The sequence below is a fragment of the Sphaerodactylus townsendi genome, linkage group LG01 (assembly GCF_021028975.2).
Source record: "Sphaerodactylus townsendi isolate TG3544 linkage group LG01, MPM_Stown_v2.3, whole genome shotgun sequence".
NCBI classification, from domain to species: domain Eukaryota; kingdom Metazoa; phylum Chordata; class Lepidosauria; order Squamata; family Sphaerodactylidae; genus Sphaerodactylus; species Sphaerodactylus townsendi.
The window spans coordinates 179650570-179672998 of record NC_059425.1 but is presented as its reverse complement, the minus strand read 5'-3'; the positions used below and the strand labels follow the sequence as shown (position 1 = coordinate 179672998).

Genomic DNA, 22429 nt, shown 5'->3' with positions numbered 1-22429 from the left:
AGAAAACACTAGGAATTTTGCATGCTACAAAGATGACGCCTGACGCCCACGCATGCATACACACGGAGGAAACAGTGTAGATTTCATACTGCTCACAACATTGTCAGTATAGCACGCCCTCTGCTGTTGAAAGACACTCTTTGCAACACACACTGATGGATTAAAAAGCAATGTGAAATAAGCTTCCTGGTATATTCATTTTTGGCACAATAACAATAAACATCCCCACCACCACCACCACCCCTGCAAACATTTTCAAAATGTCACACCTCTGTATTTAATATTCACAATAAACCGTCTGGCCATTTATTAGCTCAACATCTGGAAACAATCGGAAACAGAAAAGACTAAATTGCCAGCGTTTCGGTCTCCTTACCTTGGGCTTTTCATCCAATATTTGCTGGCGAATCTCTTTGTGTTTCTCCACAAGCCTTTCTTGCCTTTTACTCTGAGCATCTTCTAGCTGCAAGACAAGAGCAAAACAATGAATTGAACTCAAACAGAAGTAATTACATTCAGCGCTGCAAAGATAAGAATGCTTTGAGATTCAATGTATTGTCGAAGACTTTCACAGCTGGATACCACTGGTAGTTGTGGGTTTTCCGGGCTGCGTGGCCGTGGTCTGGTAGATCTCGTTCCTAACGTTTTGCCTGCATCTGTGGCTGGCATCTTCAGAGGTGCATCACAGAGAGGAGTCTGTTCTCTCTGTGTAACAGTGTGTAACAGGCTTCTCTCTGTGATACACCGCTGAAGATGCCAGCCACACAGCCCGGAAAACCCACCACAACCAGCTTTGAGATTTGTTTTTTCAAAACAACACTGGTGGTGAAGTAAAATGCTTTCCTGCTTAGAAGGGTCCCTCACAAAGTTGTTTTTCATTACCAGGAATGGTCACTGGTGCTGTGTGTCCGGGCGCGGCCAGGGCTCCTGCGGCCGGGGCTCCTGCCACCTCCACGCCCGGACTTGCGCGTTCAGGCGGGCACCTAGCCAGCTGGTCGAAATGTCGATGCAACCATGGGAGAAGCGGGCGGCGAAGCGAAGCAGGGCTGCGTCGAAGCGGCGACGGGGAAGCAGAACGATGGCTCGGCGGTGCGCGGGGAGAACGCGCAGGGCCGTAGCCTTGGCCGCGCGCGGAGTGCAGCTGAGCCCAATCAGCTCGGCTCGGAGTGGCCTCAGCTGGGGAGAGGGAGGGATTTGAGAGCCGGAAGGGCGTTTAAGGCTGGAAGCAACTACGCACGGGAGCTGCCACTGCAGCGGGGTGCAGGGAAGGGACTGGTTGGTGGCAGTGGGAAAGTCGAGGGAGTGGCCGGGTTGAGCCAGGTGGGCAGGCCAAAGACAGCTCAGCCCGGGGAACTGACTCTAGCCCAGTGAGGTAACTGGGCAGGGCGTGCCGGCCCTTTGGAGCATGGGTCCAGCTGGCAGTGAGGCAACTGCAGCAGCTCCATTTACCGGCACTCATAGGGTTTGCAAGGGAAGGCTGTGAAGCCAGGGACGGGCTGCCTACAACAACAGGCGCCCTGTGGGCTAAACTATTTCTTGGCCACTTGGGCCAATTGGAAAAAGACATCTCTGGGGAGGAAAAGCCCCAGAAAAGGGAGGGAGGGAAGGCACCACAGCCTGAGAGCCCTGGGAAGGGGGGGAAAGCGCCACACTGTGTTACGCATGGGTGTGTTTGGTCCTTGTACTTCGGACATCAAGGGGGCTACTGCAGGCAAGATCTGTCCTGAACTGCCAGGGTCACACAAGAAGAGCAAACGGTGGCTCTTTCTCATTATAGAACTGCCCCAGTTTTTATCGCGTTCAGCCAGCAAACTGCCTAGAATCTAGATGAGTTGAGTTTTGGGCTGAGGACTTCTAGATCCTACTCAATACTTTAACCGTTGTATAATGCTGGCTTTGCTTTGAATTCCTGAAACAAGCTTGTGTAAATCTGGCCAATCTGTTTTAACGATGCACTTTTGATCATTTTAAAAGATTATTTTGGTACTGTATTTTTTTTGTTGCTGATGCTCGACTCTGCTGATAAAAAGGAGTGATGCACCCCCCCAATAAACAAACATGTACAATGGACTCACCCTTTTAATGTACTGCACCACCTCCTGAATATATGATCGAATCATTTCCGTCTTCTCCCTGAGAGAAAGATCAATTAATTATTAAAATACAGTACAGTTACAATGCACAAAAACCACAGCTAATATTTTTTACACCCCAAAATGAACCAATATTCAGATGATAACACCTAGCAATCAGAGTGTTAAACTAAAGCTCAGGAAACTCACTGCCACGCAAGTTCACTGGTTGGGCTTCCAGTCACACAATCTCAGCCTAACCCACCTCAGAGGGTTGTTGTTGCAAGGATAATAAAGGAGGAGGGGAGATCAATTTGTAAACTGCTTTGAGCCCCCGTTGGAGAGAGAAATGGATTAGTTAAAGGATATATTCATAAATTTATAGTAATGAAAAGCTTCCAAGATCAATTAGAACAGGGGTGTCCAACTCTGGTCCTCCAGATGTTCACGGACTATGACTTCCATCAGCCTCTGCCAACAGGGGCTGATGGGAATTGTAGTCCATGATAAGGTGACCAGATGGTCACCTTCGTGAACCGGGACGGGTGGGCGGCCCCCCCCGCGAGCACACGCACACTCGCGCAGCCGCAGGAGCACACAGCCTGTGACAGGGCGGGAAACGGCAGTGCCCCAGAAGGCAGTGTGCTCCTGCGGCCGCGCGGGAGGCTGCCGCACTGCCTTGCGCCCCAGAAGGCAGTGCGGCAGCCTTCCAAAACCCGGGACATTGGGGAAAACCCGCAGGATGCGGGGCAAGTTCTTTCAAGGCGTGAATGTCCCGCCAAAAGCGGGACGGCTGGTCAGCTTAGTCCATGAACATCTGGAGGGCCAGAGTTGGACACCCCTGAATTAGAACTTTCTCAATTGTTTTTTCAAGCAAACTCGCCAGTGGCCAATGTTCTTAATTTGGCAAAGTTTCTAGCTGAAAACTACTCCGAAGTTCAGCAAAGTGACAATAAAAACCAGACTGCACAGCAACCGCCTGCAGTGATAACACAGAGATCTCAGAATGATTTATGAGACAGCCAACAGCCACCTGCAGAACCTTTACTGGCAGGCAAAGCACTGGGCTTCTAGACAGACCTCAGAGGAGATCCTGCAAAATTAATGCAAAAACCTCCGTAAAACATTCTCGCACCTCCTCTACTTCTCACCTCGGGGTGAAACAAAAGTAAAGTTGGGATTCCAAATGGAAAAGAGCTTACAGAAGATCTGCCACCCTCCAGCATCTTTGGGCCTGTCCAGAATTAGCACGAGGCGGATCTAACAAAGCAGCACCGTCGACCTCTGGCTTTGCTAGGTGCCAAAGGGCAAATTTACTGGAGCCCAAACCATACCAGGTCTTGTTCCGCACAGCCAAGAGCACAGGTGTCAAACTCGCGGCCTCCAGATGTCATGGACTACAGTCCCCATCATCCCCAAAAAGCTTGATGCTGGCAGGGGATGATGGGAACTGTAGTCCAGAACATCTGGAGGGCCGTGATTTTGACACCTATGCCCAAGAGCTTTCAGCCAGGATGGCCATGACATTGGCCTCTGGCTATACTGGCGTTTTCTGAGCATCCACAACATGCGCAGAAAGATGCTCGGAACAGCATGAACAGAAATGATTGCTTGGTCTGATTATGCTCACGCACACAGGGTTGCAGAAACTTTTCCAGACTCTGTGCTAGAGTTTGGCAAAGCAGAATGCATTCATTCCCCAGACTTGCAAAATGTTGTCAGAGTTCAATACAAATGTTGGGCTCATAGGCGCAGATATAACAGGCACACCCGGGGACAACCGCCCTGGGTAGCCCCTGTTGAGTCATGTGGGGGGGCGGGGGCGAAAAATCACCCTGCAACTTCTGCCAGCCAGCCAGCCAGGTGCCACCATGGAGCAGAGCCAAGTGCCACCTGGGCAGGCCTCGGCTGCTGCCCAAGGGGAGGGCCAAGGTGAGCCAGAGGGGGTGGGGCAGCTGCAGCATGCGCAGATGCAGCAGAGCAGCCAGGCGCCACCCAGGCAGGCCTCGGTTCGTCGTCCGGCTTGGCTGCTGCCCGAGGGGTGGCCCAAGGCAAGCCAGAGGGGGCCTCTTTTTTCTCCCTCCTGCCGGCCAAGGTAGGCGAGGCACAGGAGGAGCAAGGGGGTGGGCGGGTGCGGCGAAAACTGGATGAGGGACTGGATGCAGATGAGCTACTCCATCCAATCAAGGTTGATTCCGCACAGCAAATGTATAATGGGTTGCAGATGTTACACAGGAACCTGTTTGCCTCGTACTCGTTCACAGAAGTGCCGCGCAGGAGCCCATGGAAACAATCCGGACTGCTTTCGTGCCTTCGCACAGAGATGTTCCTCTTTCTAAAAAAATGTCCTGCAACACCTGCGTAGCTGCGCAGGCATGCAGAAATGAACCCCCGCAGCCATGCCTATTGCTCCACAACACAATTGGCTGCACCTGTGCAGCTGCGCATGCGCAACACACAAAACAAAAGAAAAAGGGGCCTCCCTGCAACAACAGGCAGATTCTCCCAGGCTGTGGATGGTCCAGTGGAAGAGAGGGACATAAGGCACCTCCCGCCTGACGGTTTGTGCAGGAGTGGCTCCAACCCAGGATTTTGCAGAAGGATCGCTGGTTTAGCGGTTTTTGAAAATCCCACGTTGAGGGAAATAAAACAGGGCAAACTTGCCTTGCGGACAGGACCTGAGGGAAGTTCTTCTTCTCCCAAAATGGTTTGTATTGTGTCCCTCCCATTATATTTGTTCTGTGTGGAATCCAACCAACAGAGATAATGATAGTGGGAAGGTTGTTTGACTGAAGATAGCAAGACCCCGACCACCTGGAGGAGGGTCACCCTTTCTTTGGTCAATTTGTAGCAAGCCTTTATCGGCGTAGACAACAGTACAACAGCTTTTACGGCCCTGGCCCCTGCCTGGTGGAACACTCTTCCATCAGAGGTGCGGGCCCTGCGGGATCTTAGTGAATTCCGCAGGGCCTGTAAAACAGTTCTGTTCCACCAGGCCTTTGGTGAGGCTGGCTGTGGATTCCCCCTCCAAGATGCCCTTGTGTTGCATGCCGTCACTGGCACGCCTGATATACTATCTAATCAGTACTGTCCCTCCCGGCCTTGGGATCGGGAGCCATATGTTATTGCTGCTGCTGTGTTTCATGGTTATAGATTTGTAAATTGTTTTAAATTACCCTAGTTTTTATGTGTAAAATGTTGTTTTTAGCCTGCTGTGTTTAATGTTATTATGTATTGTTGTTGCAGGCCTGCTGTACGACCCCCTGAGCCCTTCAGGGATGGGCGGTTTAAAATCTAATATATAAATAAATAAATAATAATAATAAAAAATGGATTAAAAAGCATATACAATACAGGAAATAAATGTTAGGTCGAAGGAAATCTACTGGCGTTTAGTAATTTCCAGGAGAAAGTCTGCCACTATCATACAGAGAGAAGGATCAGGATTGTCCAACAAGTAGTGTAATCTAATTAAATCGGGGAGATCGGGTAAATGTAAAGGAGTAAGATTCACATACTTGGATCTGATTTCCTTGAATCTGAGACAGTGTAGTAATTGGTGGGCCAGAGATTCAACAGAGCCATCATTTCATGGGCACAATCTTTTTGCCTTTTCTTTGGCCTTTTAAAATTCAAAGTCTCTGAACATGTACCTACACTCTCAAGTAGTAGTAGTATTTTTTCATTACAGCCAAAAACCAGAACAAAAACATATACAGCACTCTCAAGTATGATACCCGAGTACCTTCCACTAACACAGTTTTGTAAAAAGCAAAATAACCTGTAACCATACCCATTGAAGAAAACTTTGTCATCATCATATATACAAAAAAGGAGAGTTTGGATTTATACCCCGCTTTTCTCAAGCGTAAGGAGTCTCAGAGCAGGTTCCCTTCCTCTCCCCACTACAGACACCTTGTGAGGTAGGTGGGGCTAAGAGAGTTCTAAGAGAACTGTGACTAGCCCTAGGTCACCCAACAGGCTTTATGTGGAGGAGTGAGGAATCCAACCTGGTTCTCCAGATCAGAGATCTTAACCACTATACCACGCTAGCTCTAATGTCAATTATTGCAGTACACCATCTCTTAACAAAAAGACAGAAGGTGTAACTATTAACCTCATGGAATAGGGGGTGGGAAGGAATCAAAAGAATGACACCATTGCTTCATTATATCTGTTAATTTCTCAGTATCTTCTGGCCACAGCTCAAGATACTGATTTGGATTTGCAGAGCCCAAAAACATTTGAAAGCCAGCACACTACCATCTACTTCCTGAACTTTCAGACTTTAATCTTTTTCAGTTGTGGAAAAAAAGTGTTGGGTTGAGCCACTGAAAGAGATTGGAAGGGGGAAAGGAGCAGTAGAACGAGTCTCAGATTCCTACTCTCAATCCTCACCATATCTAAAACAAACTTGGTCACTAGTACTGGAACAGGGGTCTGCAACCTGTGGCTCTGTTCATGGACTACAATTCCCATCAGCCCCTGCCAGCACGGCCAATTGGCCATGCTGGCAGGGACTGATGGGAACTATAGTTCATGAACATCTGGAGAGCCACAGGTTGCAGACCCCTGTTCTAGAATGTGTGATAGGGAGGATGGGGAAGTGAGAAAGCCCCTGGAAACCACAGTGACCTCTTGACTATACCATTCATACTACAACAAGATGGCTGCTTTTGAAAGCTACTTCAGCTGTGGGATTCTGCAGGTTTGATACAGCCCATGCCTATTTCCTGAAAAGTAGTCACTTGGTTCTCATCCACAAAGTGAGAGGCAGCTAAGAGGCATGGGTAGCAACAGAACTCAACAGATTTAGGATTAGGAGCAGCAGTGGCGTAGGAGGTTAAGAGCTCATGTATCTAATCTGGAGGAACTGGGTTTGATTCTCCGCTCTGCCGCCTGAGCTGTGGAGGCTTATCTGGGGAATTCAGATTAGCCTGTACACTCCCACACACGCCAGCTGGGTGACCTTGGGCTAGTCACAGTTCTTCTGAACTCTCTCAGCCCCACCTACCTCACAGGGTGTTTGTTGTGAGGGGGGAAGGGCAAGGAGATTGTAAGTCCCTTTGAGTCTCCTGCAGGAGAGAAAGGGGGGATATAAATCCAAACTCTTCTTCTCTTCTTCTTCCACCGCCTTTAATTAGATTTATAGAGCTGCCCAAAGCTGTGTGATCCTTTTCTAAGGCCCCTTCCGCACATGCAGAAAAATGCACTTTCAATCCACTTTGAAGCTGGATTTCACTGTGCAGAATAGCAAAATCCACTTTTGAACAGTTGTGAAAGTGGACTGAACGTGCATCATTCTGCATGTGCGAAAGGGGCCGAAGCCTTGACTTCAGTGGACTTAGAAGAGCCCAGCTCTCTGTAGAATGGCCCACAGCTAACTTTTGACGTGGTCTGAATTGATATTTTTTTACCATCAGGGTGAAGCAGGAAAGGTGCAAACACAAGTCTGACTAGAGGGAGAGATGAACAACACTTTTGTTTCTAAATCGGCAGCAACAGACTGGAGTCCAAAAGGTAGAAGATCATCAATGCACCAGTATGGAGCAATTGCTCGTCAATGTCTATGAAATGAAAATACTGCGCACCGTGCCACTCACAAAGACCTCTCAAAGGTTAAAACTGGGCTTACTCATCCATTTGATTCCGATCCTTGGATTTCGCTTCCGTGATCTTCTCTTGCCTCTTTTTGTCCATCTTTTTTTTCAAGTCTTTCTTTTCTCTGCAACAAAGAGAAACTTTTCAGCACGCACCACCATGGGGGCAACCAAGATGGGCAGACACAGCCAGAGGTGGGATCCAGCAGGTTCTCACAGGTTCCTGAGAGTAGGTTACTAATTATTTGTGTGTGCCAAGAGGGGGTTACTAATTGCTGATTTTGCCACGTGATTTTGGCCTTAGTTACGCCTCTCCTCTCAGCAGTAGCGCGCAGAACTTGAAGCAGTCTAGCAGGAGGTCACCGGCGTGCGTGGCAGCCTGCGCCTGCGTGCATTCGTTTCCCGCCCAAGGACTGGCACAGCCCCATGGCGGCAGCTGAGATCTTCCGGGATATCATTAGATCTTGTGTTTTACTGCAAACCTGGAGTTTCCTCCAAATTTGTAGGGAAAAATGTTCCTTCTTTGCGCATAGCCTTGTATTGAGGATTTTTGAATCTGCATTTTTTGGCTATGTAATCCAGATGGCTCTGCATTACTCTCTCTTTGGGAGTTTTTCACTCCTCTCTGCATATTCAGCCCTAGTTTCGCCTAATTCTGTCATTACAGATCAATCAGAAAGACCAGAGGTGGGATCCAGCAGGTTCTCACAGGTTCCCAAGAGTAGGTTACTAATTATTTGTGTGTGCCAAGAGGGGGTTACTAATTGGTGATTTTGCCACGTGATTTTTGTCTTAGTTACACCCCTCCTCTCAGCAGTAGTGCGCAGAACTTGAAGCAGTCTAGCAGGAGGTGCACCGGCGTGCGTGGCAGCCTGCACCTGCGTGCATTCGTTTCCCACCCAAGGACTGGCGCAGCAGCTGCGTCCTTGCCACAGCCCTACCCAGGAATGCCCTGCCCCTGGAATGCCCGACCAAGCCCCCATTGTGCCCCGCCCAACCCCATTGGTGCTACGCCACAGTTTGAATCCCACCACCATGGGAACCTGTTACTAAAATTTTTGGATCCCACCACTGGACACAGCTATGTTTCTTTTGCGACTCTTACCTTTCGCAAATCTCTTTCAGTTTCTTCAGCTGACTGCTTTGGCACTCCTCGGCGACATCTGTCAGCTTTTGAATGAGCTTTGGAGAAAGGAGAACAACATGAAATGGGTGGTTATGGTTGAAATGCTTGACCATTCTCTGTTTGTATGCCCTAAACATGATAAGATGCGCCTGAAATACATGAATTCCATTTTCTTGCAATGTTCTCAGTGGAAAGAGTGTTACAAGACACCCAACCTCCTGAACAGCTCTGATGTGCTCTTTTGTGAGACTGTTGCAAATTTTATACTGGACATTAGTAATTTTAACTGCGTTTTTAAATCTTGTTTTACTTTGAAATGTTGTCCTGTTTTATATGCCAACAAAGGTTTGTTGTTAAGCATAAGCATAAGCATTTTATTGTCATTGTGCACGCACAACGAAATTTACAGCAGCATTCTTCGATGCACACAATTTCAGACTCATACCCCATCCTCACTTTCCCCTTCCTCCACCCATCCCTACACAGCCCCAAACACATCAACACGAAGCAAAAACAAAAAAAATGGGTACACAAGTTATAACAATTCTATCAAACTCAAACTAGACTTTTATTAGGCATCAGAAAAGAAAATGTATAGTAAGCACCGATAGGGTTTAATAGAATGATACAACTGGTCAAAGGGAAAAAAATCAGGAATATACAGACATCATTAATACAAGGAGAAAAGCCCAGAAAATTATTTCAGGGTATTAACCAGGAAATTGGCCACCATATCTTAAGGTCCTGATTATTCAGGAGATAGTCCAATTTGGAATTTGTAGAGAACAGACCTGCCAAAGTTGGAGCCTTCAGAAAAAAAACTAGGTCTAAATTCTGTAAGACCCCTTCCGCACATGCAAAATAATGCGTTTTCAAACCACTTTCACAACTGTTTGCAAGTGGATTTTGCCATTCCGCACAGCTTCAAAGAGCACTGAAAGCAGTTTGAAAGTGCATTATTCTGCATGTGTGGAATGAGCCTAAATTTTGGCCAAGTGAACAGAATAAGCTCTAACGACTCTACAGAGGTTGGGCAATGTGCGCAAGGCCGCATCTGGTGCGAAGATGTCATAAATCTCTCTGGGGATAGAGCAAGAAGAAATGTGTTGGTTCTTGCTCTGGTGATCACCCATTCTATCATTACGTTCGTTTAGAATACAAACCTACGCAAGCCAAGGCCCGCAGAGAAAACTGATTTTCAACTCGTATTTATTTTAAAACATTTATTATCCCAACCTTTTCTTTCACTGCTCAAAGCAGCTCGGCCTATCATTTGCTCCATTCAACGGATAAGAATTAAATAAAACCAGTCTTCAAAAGGCAACACATAAACCCTTGGTTGTAATGCCCTCCCAAGTAAGCCTGGCCTTGCAGAACTTTCCCAGGATCTCCAGAGGAGACATCTGTCCCCACCTTCACTTCGCAAGGGTACCCACTCCACAGAGCAGAGCGAACCACTGCGCAGAGCGAACCACAGAGCAGAGCGAACCACTGAGCAAAAAAACCACTGAGCACCTGGTGGGCCACTGCAAGTAGCAGAGTGCTGGACTAGATGGACTCTGGTCTGATCCAGCAGGCTAGTTCTTATGTTCTTAAAATGTGGCCTTTAGTGGATGTCAGATGAGAAACCCACAGAGGGGAAAAAGGGAATTGTTCCAAAGGCAACAACTGCAAAGCAAAATTATGGCAATTCACCAACAAGGCTGAGCATTGAAACTGAGTTATTTTCTCTATGCCTTTTCTCCAAATGCTTTGCAAACGAACTTTCCGGTTGGTTGGTTTTTTAAATCGTCACAACTGTTAAAACAACTTTGTTCTAGATGATCCAAAACCACAGTGGCAGAACAACTGACACTCCATATGCTCTCTATAAACGAAAATCTGCTGATCAGATGCAAGACAAATCAAATAACCGTCTGGAGGACAGAAGTCTGGGGAGCTGGCATGCGTGCCCTTCCGCATGGAAAGGGTGTACTTGTGGATCCACAAGAGTTCAGTGTTGTACAAAGTATAGACAGGTCAGTAGATGACGTTCAAAGGAAATAGTCAATTCATGGTCGCACACCTGACTTGAATGTGTTTTTAAATTCTTCATAATCTAAATACTGCATGAGAGTTAACGCTGTTCAATCTACCGCGTTTCCCCGAAAATAAGACAGTGTCTTATATTAATTTTTGCTCCCAAAGATGTGCTATGTCTTATTTTCAGGGGATGTCTTTTTTGTGTGTGTGTTCTGTTCATTGGGCATGCTTCCAAACAAAAACTTTGCTACGTCTTACTTTCGGGGGATGCCTTATATTTCGCACTTCAGCAAAACCTCTACTACGTCTTATTTTCAGGGGATGTCTTATATTCGGGGAAACAGGGTGTTTAGCTGGCTGTGATAATCCCCCCAAGTCAAAGACAATTGCTTCCTTCAGTAAGAAAGAAAAGAAAAAAAAAGAAATGACATTTTCAGATGTCAGTTCAATCAATCTTTTACCAGAGAAGCAACACCCAATAGGCTACTGAACTAATGCAACATTTTTCAGTAGGACATAAATCTGGCGTGTGGCACTACAGCTTCTGCAGAAACAGTACAGCAAAAAAGGATTCCTCCCAGTATGATCACAGGGACTCTTCTAAAGCTTCAAGTCGCCACCAGGATGAGAGAATAAAGTGTGGGCAAGCACGAATGGACTTGTTTGGCCAATAACCTTCAAACTGTTTCTTGCACTGACCAAAGCAGAAAAGTTACGATGCTGAGATTCTTAAGAGCGACTCTTGAGAGTCGGATGTGGCTCCCAAATCACATAACGGCCATCACAAAAAAGAAACTGATCATATATCTATATCTATAAACGCGAAATACCACTCACTGACTCACTGACTGACTCATCAACAGAACTCAAAAACTACCGAAGCCACACACATGAAATTTGGCACACCTGTTCCTTACATACTTTAGGTGCTCACTAAGAAAGGATTTCCCAAAATATTCACTTTCACTCAATTTATTACCTATTTACTGTTTTAACTGCTCATCTCTGGCCATCTGCGTGAATATTCTAAGGGCAAACCAACTGCTCAGTCCACAGACAGGCTGCACAAACATTCTAAGGGTGACAGTTCAACACCACCAGCTTCATGTCCTTCACCAACTACACTCTACCACCACCCTCCACGACGCAAGTGAACCTATTTGAAAACAAACCCATCAGTCCACAGACATGCTGTGAGGAAATATGCTGCATGTCACCCCAAAGTTCACAAACAGGCTGCAAAAAAGTATGCTGAATGTCACCCCAAAGTTAACAGACAAGCTGTGAAAAAGTACTCCTCCATCCACCCTCACATTAACAACACCGCTACAGCCAAATACTATCAAAACAGATTACCTACACTATCACCTTGGACTACTAAACATTTTTCAGGTTTTGCATATGGACAGAATGTACTTGCACTCACAAATATGTTATATTTGTGTGTGCAAGTACATTCTGTCATTGAATTAAACTGTCCCTGGTTATTACAATTGTCTGAATGCAGGGAATTCAGACATCATTTATTTATTCATTTCTTCAGTTATATCCTACCTTTCTTCCCAATAGCAACCCAAAGCAGATTACATTGATTTCTCCTCGTCCCTTTTATTCTGACAGTAAAGGCTGTTCAACAATGGAATATGATGCCTTGAAGAGTGATGGAGTCTTTTTCTTTTTAAACTGGGTCTGGATGGCCATTGGTCAGGAGTGCTTTGATTGTGCCTTCCTGCATGGCGGGAAGTTGGACCGGATGGCCCTTGTGGTCTCTTCCAACTCTATGATTCTAGGATTCTATGACAGTTTCACATGACGTATGTGGAGAGTCTCTTTGGTGTTGTCCTAGGATCTAGCAAACCCTGGTTGGAATCCCCAGCCTGCCCGGGAAGCTTGCAGTGTGACCTTGGGCCAGTCACATGCTCTTAGTCTAACGGTAACCTTCCTCTCCGGGTTGATGTGAGGATAAAAAGGGAGGAAAGGAGAACAATGTAACCCATTTTGGGTTCCCATTTGGAGAAAAGGTAGCTAGACAAACAGACAGACAGAATGTCTGAACTGAGGATATCTATAATGCTTGTGCACACACATTATGTTACATTTGTGCACGTACATAAGTTATAGAAAATCTGTTGATCCCATGATTAATCTTAGCCATGCGCAGTCCTATGAACTGTTGTTCCAACACACCGACAGCATCAATGCATAAGATCCTAAGACGGAACTACACTGTAGTACATAGATGGAGCATTGAACTTTGACCTTTTGTACAAGTGCGTTACAGCAGAAAGGATGCCAGGAGGATAGATTGAAATGATACAGCTGTACTAGATTGCTAACTGCCTTCTTCTCTTTTCTCTTAACGTTCCAACCGAGTGAATCACCAGTGGACTGGAATCTTGCTTTAGGCCGGAGGGCTGCCCCACACAGAGAGCCTGCCTCCACCAACAGAGAGTTGCAGCTGTAAAAATAAAATCTGCTTTGGGACAATATATGCTTAATATCACGTTGCTGTTTAAAGCCCGTGCTCCGGCACCCATGTTGTGCGAGCTCAGTTTCACAGAAGGTTATTCAGCACAAACGAGAAATAGCTGAATGTCATTTTTAGATCGGACAGACTGTGTTTCCAATTTTGCAGGCTGCGCTAATTGGACAATTTCTTCTGTGACTCTCATCGAAGTGGATAAAACTTCAGTTAGAAGTTATTGGGTTTTACAGCATTCGACAAACAGAAAGCAGGATCCCCCGAAGACCGGCACTCGGAGGCGTGGGGGGGATGGGGTCCAGGGTAAAACCTGCTTTGAGTGACACCCAGCCCCCTCTTGCCTGGCTGGGCTGCTGCCAGGCGCCCGTCAGCCCCACCCTGCCAGACTGCTTCCAGAAGAGCAGCCTGATGGGGCAGTGTTGAGGGGAGGGGTGTGGAGGTGATTCTCTGCTGCCCACATGACCAGATGGTGCGCGCCCTGGGACATATGACCTCACATGTCCCTGTGAGCGCTCCGCCTCTGGTGGCACTAGTGTAAAAATAAGCGACTGTAACCCAAAGTTTTTATTCAGTACAGAGAGAATTCCCAAGCTCTGAAAAGTAGTGATAGTGATTGCCATTAGAATTAGGAGACAGCAAATAAATCAACCCGTGTCAGCAGGCAGATAAATAGAAACGCTGTCATACAGCCCAATTTGGAGTACGACGCATAGTTCTGGTGACACAATCTTAAAAAGAATATTTTTTAAGCTGAAAAGAAACTGGGGCAAGGAAAATTAATGCAGGGTTTGGGGATTTCCAGTACAAGCTCAAGAATTTGGGCGTTTTTCAGTTTAGAAAAGGATAGCTAAATGGAAACGTAACAAATGCAAAAAAAAATGTATGCAATAGAGAATGAGAACTTTTCCTCCCTCTCCTGGAACACTAGAAATTGGAGACCACCCAACTCAAAGGACAGGAACTCGGAAGACAGACCAAAAAAAGCCCTTCTTCACAAAGCACACAAATTATTTTTAGAATGTACAGCAACGATGGCTGCTAGATTTGGTTATGTTTGAAGGTAGTTAAGGGAATTAATTAGAAAATAGGTCTACTAGCCAAGGGGGGAATCCCATTTTTCTTCCCCTCCCCCTTGCTGAGTTCTGCATGGCTCCAGGGTTTACCACACACTTCTGTGGCTGGCCACAGTAGCTCCTGATGTGCTGAAGCTGGGCTCTGCTCCTGCTGTACACCACCATGGCTGGGCCAAGGATCCCTATGGCTGCCACCACCAAACCTGGGTGGGTGGGTTTGAAGACAGTTTGTAATTTTCAAACAGTCTTCAGACTCACCAACAAATACTACAGTCAGCAAAGGACAAAAGAGACTCCCTTACCTCTATCATGCAACTGGGGACAGATATAGATAGCTATGACGAAACATAGCATTCCGATGAGAATTAAAGAACATGAAAGGCACTGCCAAGTAATTCAGCCGGAAAACAGGTTTAGTAGCTGAACATGCTCTAAACAAAATCAGACATAGGATCTTATTTGAAGACACAGAAATTATTGACAACTCTGACAGCTACTATGTCAGACTACACAGACTACAAGCCATTGAAATCCATCAATACTGGTACAGTTTCAACAAAAAAGTAAGAGTAAAAAATCAGCAAAACCTGGCAACCAATACTAAAAAACACCAAAACAAAAACCAGAGACATGCAAATGCAACTCCCCCCCACCACCACCTGTGAGGTGAACAAAACATATGCACTGCAACATACTGTGCCATGGAGACAAACACATCTTATCAGTGACATACCTCTGAAGATGCCAGCCATAGATGCAGGCAAAACATTAGGAGGTCACAGCCACACAGCCCAGAAAACCCACAACAGTCAGATTCCCCCCAAGTTTGAAGAAAAGACTAGTTTTAGTGTGGGCATCATCTGTGGATTTAGTTACCTGCAGATCCACCCATGCTTAACCAACAGATATATAGAAATATAATTTATTTCACCATGAACCAGCCTTGACAACCTAGTATGCAATAATATTTAAAGATTGACAGCATTTGGTAGACAGCTGCCAGTTTGACAAAAACTAGCATAAACATGCTTTGATAAGTTAGTCTTTGTGGTGCCACTAGACTGCGTAGTGTCACATGACTTCCTGCTCGTCTAGAATTCACTTTCAAAATACTTATTTCAATTGTACTTAATTTATATCCTACCTTTCTCTTCACTGAGGATCCAAGGTAGCTTGCACCTTTTTCGTCTCCTCTGTTTTATCCTCACAACAACCCTGTGAGGTCGACTAGGGTGAGAGCTTGTGACTGTCCCAAGGTCACCCAGAAAGCTTCCATGGCTTAGTGGGGATTTGAATCAGGGAGAACTGATCCTAGTCTGACATTCTAGCCATTACAATAGCCCAAGAACAAAAAGAAATAAAAACAAGATCAATACATAAGGCAAAAAGCACAAAACCAGACTAAAGGACAAAAACCAAATCATGCAATGCACGATTTAATCCCATACCGTGAAAGACATTGCTAAATACAAGGCCACAAATATCACTCAAAACATGAGCACAACCGAGAATCCAACCTGAAATTGACCAGAGTCAGAAGCCGCATGTTACAATACACGTTACACAGAAAAACATCTGTAATTGAAGCATGGTCCAATTAAACAAACAAGGTTCAAAAAGAGTTTGCTACTTGATTCTTTTCCTGTTTCATGGAGCCGGCCCACTTCCTCAGCTCTGTGTTGAGTAGCTTACCCTTGACTCTTCCAGAACTATATTAGAGGACTAACTAAAGTACATGTACCTGGCACTGGGCTAAGCTGCACTTTCGATCTCCTCCAGCGCTACAGCATATTTGGACCTTTTAGAAGCTTTCGACTCTAGTCTGTTTTAGATTGGATTCTTGGTCGTGCTTACGTTTCAAGCTGCAATTGCGGCCTTGTTATATTGAGACATGGCTTTCACAGTATGGGATTAAATCTTGTCTTGCATGATTTTGCCTTTTGTCCTTTAGTCTGGTTTCATACTCTAACCATTACACCATACTAGCTAACAATTTAATTGGCTAATATTCCTTTTGGCTCTGAAAACTACTGGGAAGAAGCCATTTCATGCAGCAAGAGTGTATCTTGGAATTTTTATTTGGTGAAAGGGGAACTTCTGTGCATAGAGAAATCTGGACATGTTCCCCTTCATGCGGACACCAGTATGCCCCACTCTCCCTGCAGGACAGGCATTGTGAGCTCCCAGCAGACAGGAAGAGCCCTGTTTTTTAACACATACCAGCTTAATATGTGCTTGCTTCTGGTACTTTTCACTGTAATATTGCTCTTGCCGGAGATTGAGCAGTTGCTGCTGTTGTTTCTCCTTCAGTTCGATTAATTTCTGGGTCATTTCAGAATCCAGGGCGGTCAGTTCTTGCTCAACCATCGAAGAGCCATGATCTGGACTGCCGCTTTCCCCTCTGCACAAACGAGACAAAATACAAGCAAAGCACTTCAGTTGCATGGAAGCAGTTCTGCTACCTCTGCAGCCAGATTATTTGGGGGAATCCAGATGACTATTTCCCTTTTTGCTCCAACCTTCCTTGAATGTATCTCAATACAGATTACATGTGGAGGTCTCTTCCTGTTGCTTGTTCGAACTTGGACCCTGCTCGCAAGTGAGACTTTCTACTCATATTCTGGGGTGAAATAGCCATTGAACTGATAGGCATCGGCAGCCCTGGCAGTATGTCAGGGGGACCATGGCCAACAGCCTTCAGTGGCAACCATGACCACTGTCAACTCACTGTCTTCTCCTATAGTGTCAAAGGACACTGGGAGTGAGGGGAAACTGTGGGAGAGCCTACATACGTTGTTGGCCAGATCTGAGCTGGGTGGCTCCTGAAAGGCCAGCTGCTAGCCTCCGCGGGTTACACAACTTGGGTTACTCCCAGGCCATTTTAACTCTGCAGCCCACTCTTTCTCCCACTGACCCAGGTCAATCTATCCCCACATGACTGTAATGCTACTTCACCATAATAATCAAGGCAGGTGTACAACCGGTACTGTCACAAATATTACACCCATGCGTACTCCAACTCACTAGGTGAGTATCATTTCAACATTATCTTTCTATCACAAATTTTTTTGTATGTTTGTGATAGAAAGATAATGTTGAAACGATACTCACCTAGTGAGTTGGAGTACGCATGGGTGTAATATTTGTAATGCTACTTCAGCATGGAAGCACTGAGGCCTTCCGAATGGAGGTGCCCTACCAGCAAATCAATTCCGAAGTCAAGAATTCCAGTTTACCTCATGGGAATGAACCCTTTTGTCAGAAAATGGGAAGGTCCGAATTCAGACATGCAACAAAGATATATATTAGCATAAATCTGAGGAGGGGGTTGGGGTGAAGGTTTGCTCACTGGCCAGGTCATAGGAGTACTGTAATTATACTCCCTGTAATCGAAACAAAATGGCAGCAGACATATCTGAAAGAGGGCCAGCCATTTTGAAATGGATCCTGGTGCTGAAACCTGCAGACGGGATACTTAATTAAATTATCTCTTCACTCATTATAGGGCTTAGGTATGTAAAAAACCATTGGAACAAAATGCCACACAAACTTGTGAGCAGCCAATGGCAATGCATAATTATATCCTTCCTGTTTTGACCTCTGACTAAAGCATTCTATTGACCCATCCCTCTAACAGCCTCAATATTGTGCCCCAGTGTGTTAATTCCAAAACACACAGAACCCTCAAAGCAGTGGTGGGATTCAGCCAGTTTGCACTAGTTTGGTAGAACCGGTACCTAATTTTCAGTTGAGTTTGGTGAACCTGTTGTTAAAAGTGGCTTTCAGAGCCCCGGAGCAGCCGGGCACCTTGCTGCTTGGCTGCTCTGAGGTGCTAAAAGCCCCACTGCCCCCTCTCCCAGGGGAGCGAGGAGGCTTTCAGAGCAGTGGCAGCAAGGCCCTGTTGCCCCCCCCTCCACCCTCACAAGAAGTTCCTTTACAGCAGGAAATTGGTTGTTAAATTATTACAGTGGTGGCAAACCTTTGGCACTCCAGATGTTATGGACTACAATTCCCATCAGCCCCACCGGTCAGCACTGGCCGTTGGCAGCAGCCTGATGGGAATTGTAGTCCATAACATCTGGAGTGCCAAAGGTTCGCCACCACGGAATTATTAGAATCCCACCACTATCTCATAGCATGATTGATACACTTTTCTGTGGGGTTCAGAAGAACTACCTTATGCATTAAGCTTTTCCCTTCAATGGCAGTACTCCCAGAGAATCCTGCAAATGTTCGAATCTCATAGTGCATGGTCCCATGAGAAGAATCAACATTATGGTCCCACATTATGTTTCCCAGACGACGGTCACACATCCCAGAAAGCCCATAGTCCTGGTCAACAATGAACACCCCCCCCCCCTACACACACACATCAAACAGCAAATGGGATGGGTCAAACTCTAATGGGGTATTTTCCACGGCTCTAACCCATTTTGAAAAGGCAAGAATGTGAAATGATACAACCACATATTAAAACGGGAGGTACATTTTGGAGTGGAAGTCTGGGGCCTTGGCTTCCGCCTTCTGAAGTCTAGCATCCCATTTAAAGGGTATGTATATATTGGGGGGGGGGGATATAAGACCATCAAATCCAGCGTCTAAAATTACGAGATTGCCTCACTGTGTGGAATGTGTAAACACTGACTCTGTGTCCCAAGGCATGCCACATCCAGTGAGCCATCTCTCCCTTTCCACAGGCCATAGAAAGCCCCATCCCTTCCTCCCAATGACTTCATGATGGAGGAGGTGCCAGAACAGCCAAGTCTATAGTCCAGAATTACCTAACTGTATCCCTGTGAGGAAGGCGTAAAAACATCTTTTTACACTATCAAAATGTGGCACCATGTTTGTGGAATTAGCAGCCCTACATCAAGCTTAGCTGTCAAACAAACCTGAACAAAGATTTGTATGAACGGATCCTGGTTCGGTGACCGAAAGTGATATGTGGGAGATCAACATAGGGTGGTGAGAACATCGTTTTCTTTTATTATTTTTCTTTTAATTTAATTTTATTCAATTTGGTATACCGCCCCATCCCCGAAGGGCTCTGGGCGGTGTACAACATCAACATAAAATACAACAACAAGAGGGCGAGTAAGTAGCAACTAATAAATAATACCTAACATTAAGAACTCAGCCCCATAAACTCTAAAATTATTAATTTAATTTTAAACAGTGATTGCTACATAAAATTTGTGTCCTGCAAACCCTTACTTAAAAAATCCTCCTAACAAGGGAAGAGGGGGGGCACCGATGGGTCGCAAAGATGTAAAGGGACCCTCACAGGAAAAACAGAGGGGGGCACAATTCAGCCGCGACTGGTCTCTCCAAAAGATCTCGGTGGACAACTCAGGTCTTACAGGCTCCCCGCGTGGAAATCGGGAGACTTCCCTGCAGGGTCTCGGACAGCTGGGGAGAGTGTTCCTACCAGGTCGGGCCAGAGTCCGCAGCGTGCCCTGGCCCCGGTGGAGTGCTGCTGCCAGTCACATCATCTAGGGGCCAGGGACTTAGTAGATTGGCCCTCTGCCAAATGCAGAGGTCGTAGTAGGGACATAATGGGGTAATATGAAACCAAAGGCAATGGCAATGGTCCCAGACCTTCTCAGAACTTTTTTTTTATCTATTTTCCATTGGCCCAATGACATTCTCTTATGAGCAGCAGTGGCATAGGAGGTTAAGAGCTCATATATCTAATCTGGAGGAACCGGGTTTGATTCCCAGCTTTGCTGCCTGAGTTGTGGAGGCTTATCTGGGGAATTCAGATTAGCCTGTGCACTCCCACACACGCCAGCTGGGTGACCTTGGGCTAGTCACAGCTTCTCGGAGCTCTCAGCCCCACCCACCTCACAGGGTGTTTGTTGTGAGGGGGGAAGGGCAAGGAGATTGTAAGACCCTTTGAGTCTCCTGCAGGAGAGAAAGGGGGGGATATAAATCCAAACTCTTCTTATTATTATTATTCCTCGTACCAGTTTTTTTTAAATTGTGGCTGTTATTATTTCAAGATACATGAAAACACCCTTTTTATCTACTAAGCCCAGTACCTTTTGGAAGGTACACAACCCAAAATAAATGCAGCTTGATGCGAAGCTATTTGTTAGACTGCAACAAACAAGTTCCACCCCCACCCACCCCCCAAAAAACCCCTCAACAATCTATGCAGGAAACACGAGCTGTGAGGAACAACATAACAAAAAAGGGAAAATAATTTTCACAAAATGAAATCTGAACCACAAACTCCCAAAGGAACAGCCTGATATTTTTGGCCTGGGGAAAGAGGCTTAACGCTTAAGGGCAAGGTGAGCAGGGTAAAGCAATGAATGGGGCCATGTGAAATAAACCGCCGTGGCAAGCTCAGCGGCGACAGCGTTATTAAAACATTAAAATCAGGCCGAGACGAATGCGATACATTAGTCAGCTCCCGGATCGTCAGAGGTGTTCACAGCTCTACCCAGGTGTTAAGCTGGTTTCCTAGGAAACCACAAGAAGACTACCAAAAAAAAGAGGCCAGGATTATTGCTTAAGGAAGATCGTTATGCGGCACTGAAATCCGGCACGGGAATGCCAGTTAGAAATTCAGGCCCTTCAACTGGATTCTCATACCTGACTGTGCCCTCCTGAGAGGAGCATTATGATCAGATTGAGCCACAAAAACTTGTAAGCAGTCAGAGCCTTCCTCCATGACTGCCATATGTCCACAGACTGGCATAAGAGAAAGACTGGCATAAGAGAAAGACACTGGCATAAGAGAAAGACACTGCTCCGCAGAAGCGTACCAGGGGTAAATGGCACCCGGAGACAAATTGTCTCCAGGATGCCCCCCCAGGCTCTGCCCGCCTAGCTCCACCCCTGATGCCCCCAGGCTCCACCCCCACTGCCCTCGACCCCCGCCCATGTCACCATGGACATGGGCAAGGTCTAGGGTGCCCACCCACCCACCCACCCCAGTCTCCCCCTGCCGGCTGGGCTTCCAGCCAGCAGCCTGCAGTCTCTTCTGACCTCCCTTCCAGGCAGGCCAGAAGAGAGTGCAGTCCAGGCCTTGGAGACCTTCTTTTATAAGCACTGAGGACAGGAGGTGGCCTTCCTGCTCCCCAAGCCCCATCCCTGGCCTCAGTGCTTATAAAAGAAAGTCTCCGAGGCCGGGACTGCAGTCTCTTCTGGCCTGCCCGGAGGGAGCCCAGCCGGCAGGGGGGGAAGGGAGTGGGATTCCAGGGTGGGGTTGAGGGCACTCGTTATTTTTTGCGTGCCTGGGACGCGATCAAGGCACGCGAAAACTACGGGACAGCAGGACTTCCTGGTCACGTGGGGGCCCGATTTTGCGCCCCCACATGACCAGAAGAGTGGCGCCCGGGGACAAGGGGTACTCCTTGTCCCTAGGCAGATACGCTTCTGCTGCTCCGCATCATATGGATGCCTCTGGGGATCTGCCTTGTGTTTCAAGCCTTTTTGGACATTGCCAATGGCACTTGGGAGTGTGTATTATCTGCAATCCTCTTAATTCACATGGTCACCAGTGTGGTATAGTGGTTAAGAGGAGGTGGTCTCCAAACTGGAGAACTGGGTTTGATTCTGGTGAACCGGATTCGTTTCCCTGCTCCTCCACATGAAGCCTGCTGAGTGACCTTGGGCTGGTCACAGTTCTCTGAGACCTCTCTCACCTACCTCACAATGTGCCTGTTGCGAGGAGAGGAAGGGAAGGAGTTTGTAAACTGCTTTTCTTGCAGTTGAGCAAAGCAGAATATAAATCCAAACTGTTCTTCTTATGTGAGCGGTGGTGACATGTATTTACCATGCTCATGTAGCCTCCATACATGTAAGTACGAAGTCTGAAATGTTCAGAGCTCAGTTTGTGGAGTTGTATGTGCATGGCAAATATCTGCCTTGCCCCTGTTCACAGAACATAGTGATGGCGCTTATCAGGTAGGTAGGCTTAAGGCATGTAATCATTTGGTGTCTCATACCTAATGCCAATAAAGGTTATTGTGATTGTGATTGTAATCATTTGGGGATTGGGCGGTATACCAAATCCAATAAATAATAATAATAATGTGCAATTG

General features: G+C 46.5%; 1 protein-coding gene across 2 annotated transcripts in view; it reads right to left on the bottom strand.

Moving 5' to 3' along the window:
* Window positions 1-22429, bottom strand: part of LOC125435056 (1-phosphatidylinositol 4,5-bisphosphate phosphodiesterase beta-1) — a 678436-nt gene that overhangs the window by 80643 nt on the left and 575364 nt on the right. For both annotated transcript variants that reach the window (XM_048501078.1, XM_048501071.1), the window contains 5 exons: window positions 16596-16776; window positions 8778-8854; window positions 7708-7797; window positions 2076-2133; window positions 377-463 (listed from right to left, as the gene is read on the bottom strand). In XM_048501078.1, coding sequence (XP_048357035.1) covers window positions 377-463; window positions 2076-2133; window positions 7708-7797; window positions 8778-8854; window positions 16596-16776 — 493 coding nt within the window. The remainder of the gene's footprint in view (window positions 1-376; window positions 464-2075; window positions 2134-7707; window positions 7798-8777; window positions 8855-16595; window positions 16777-22429) is intronic.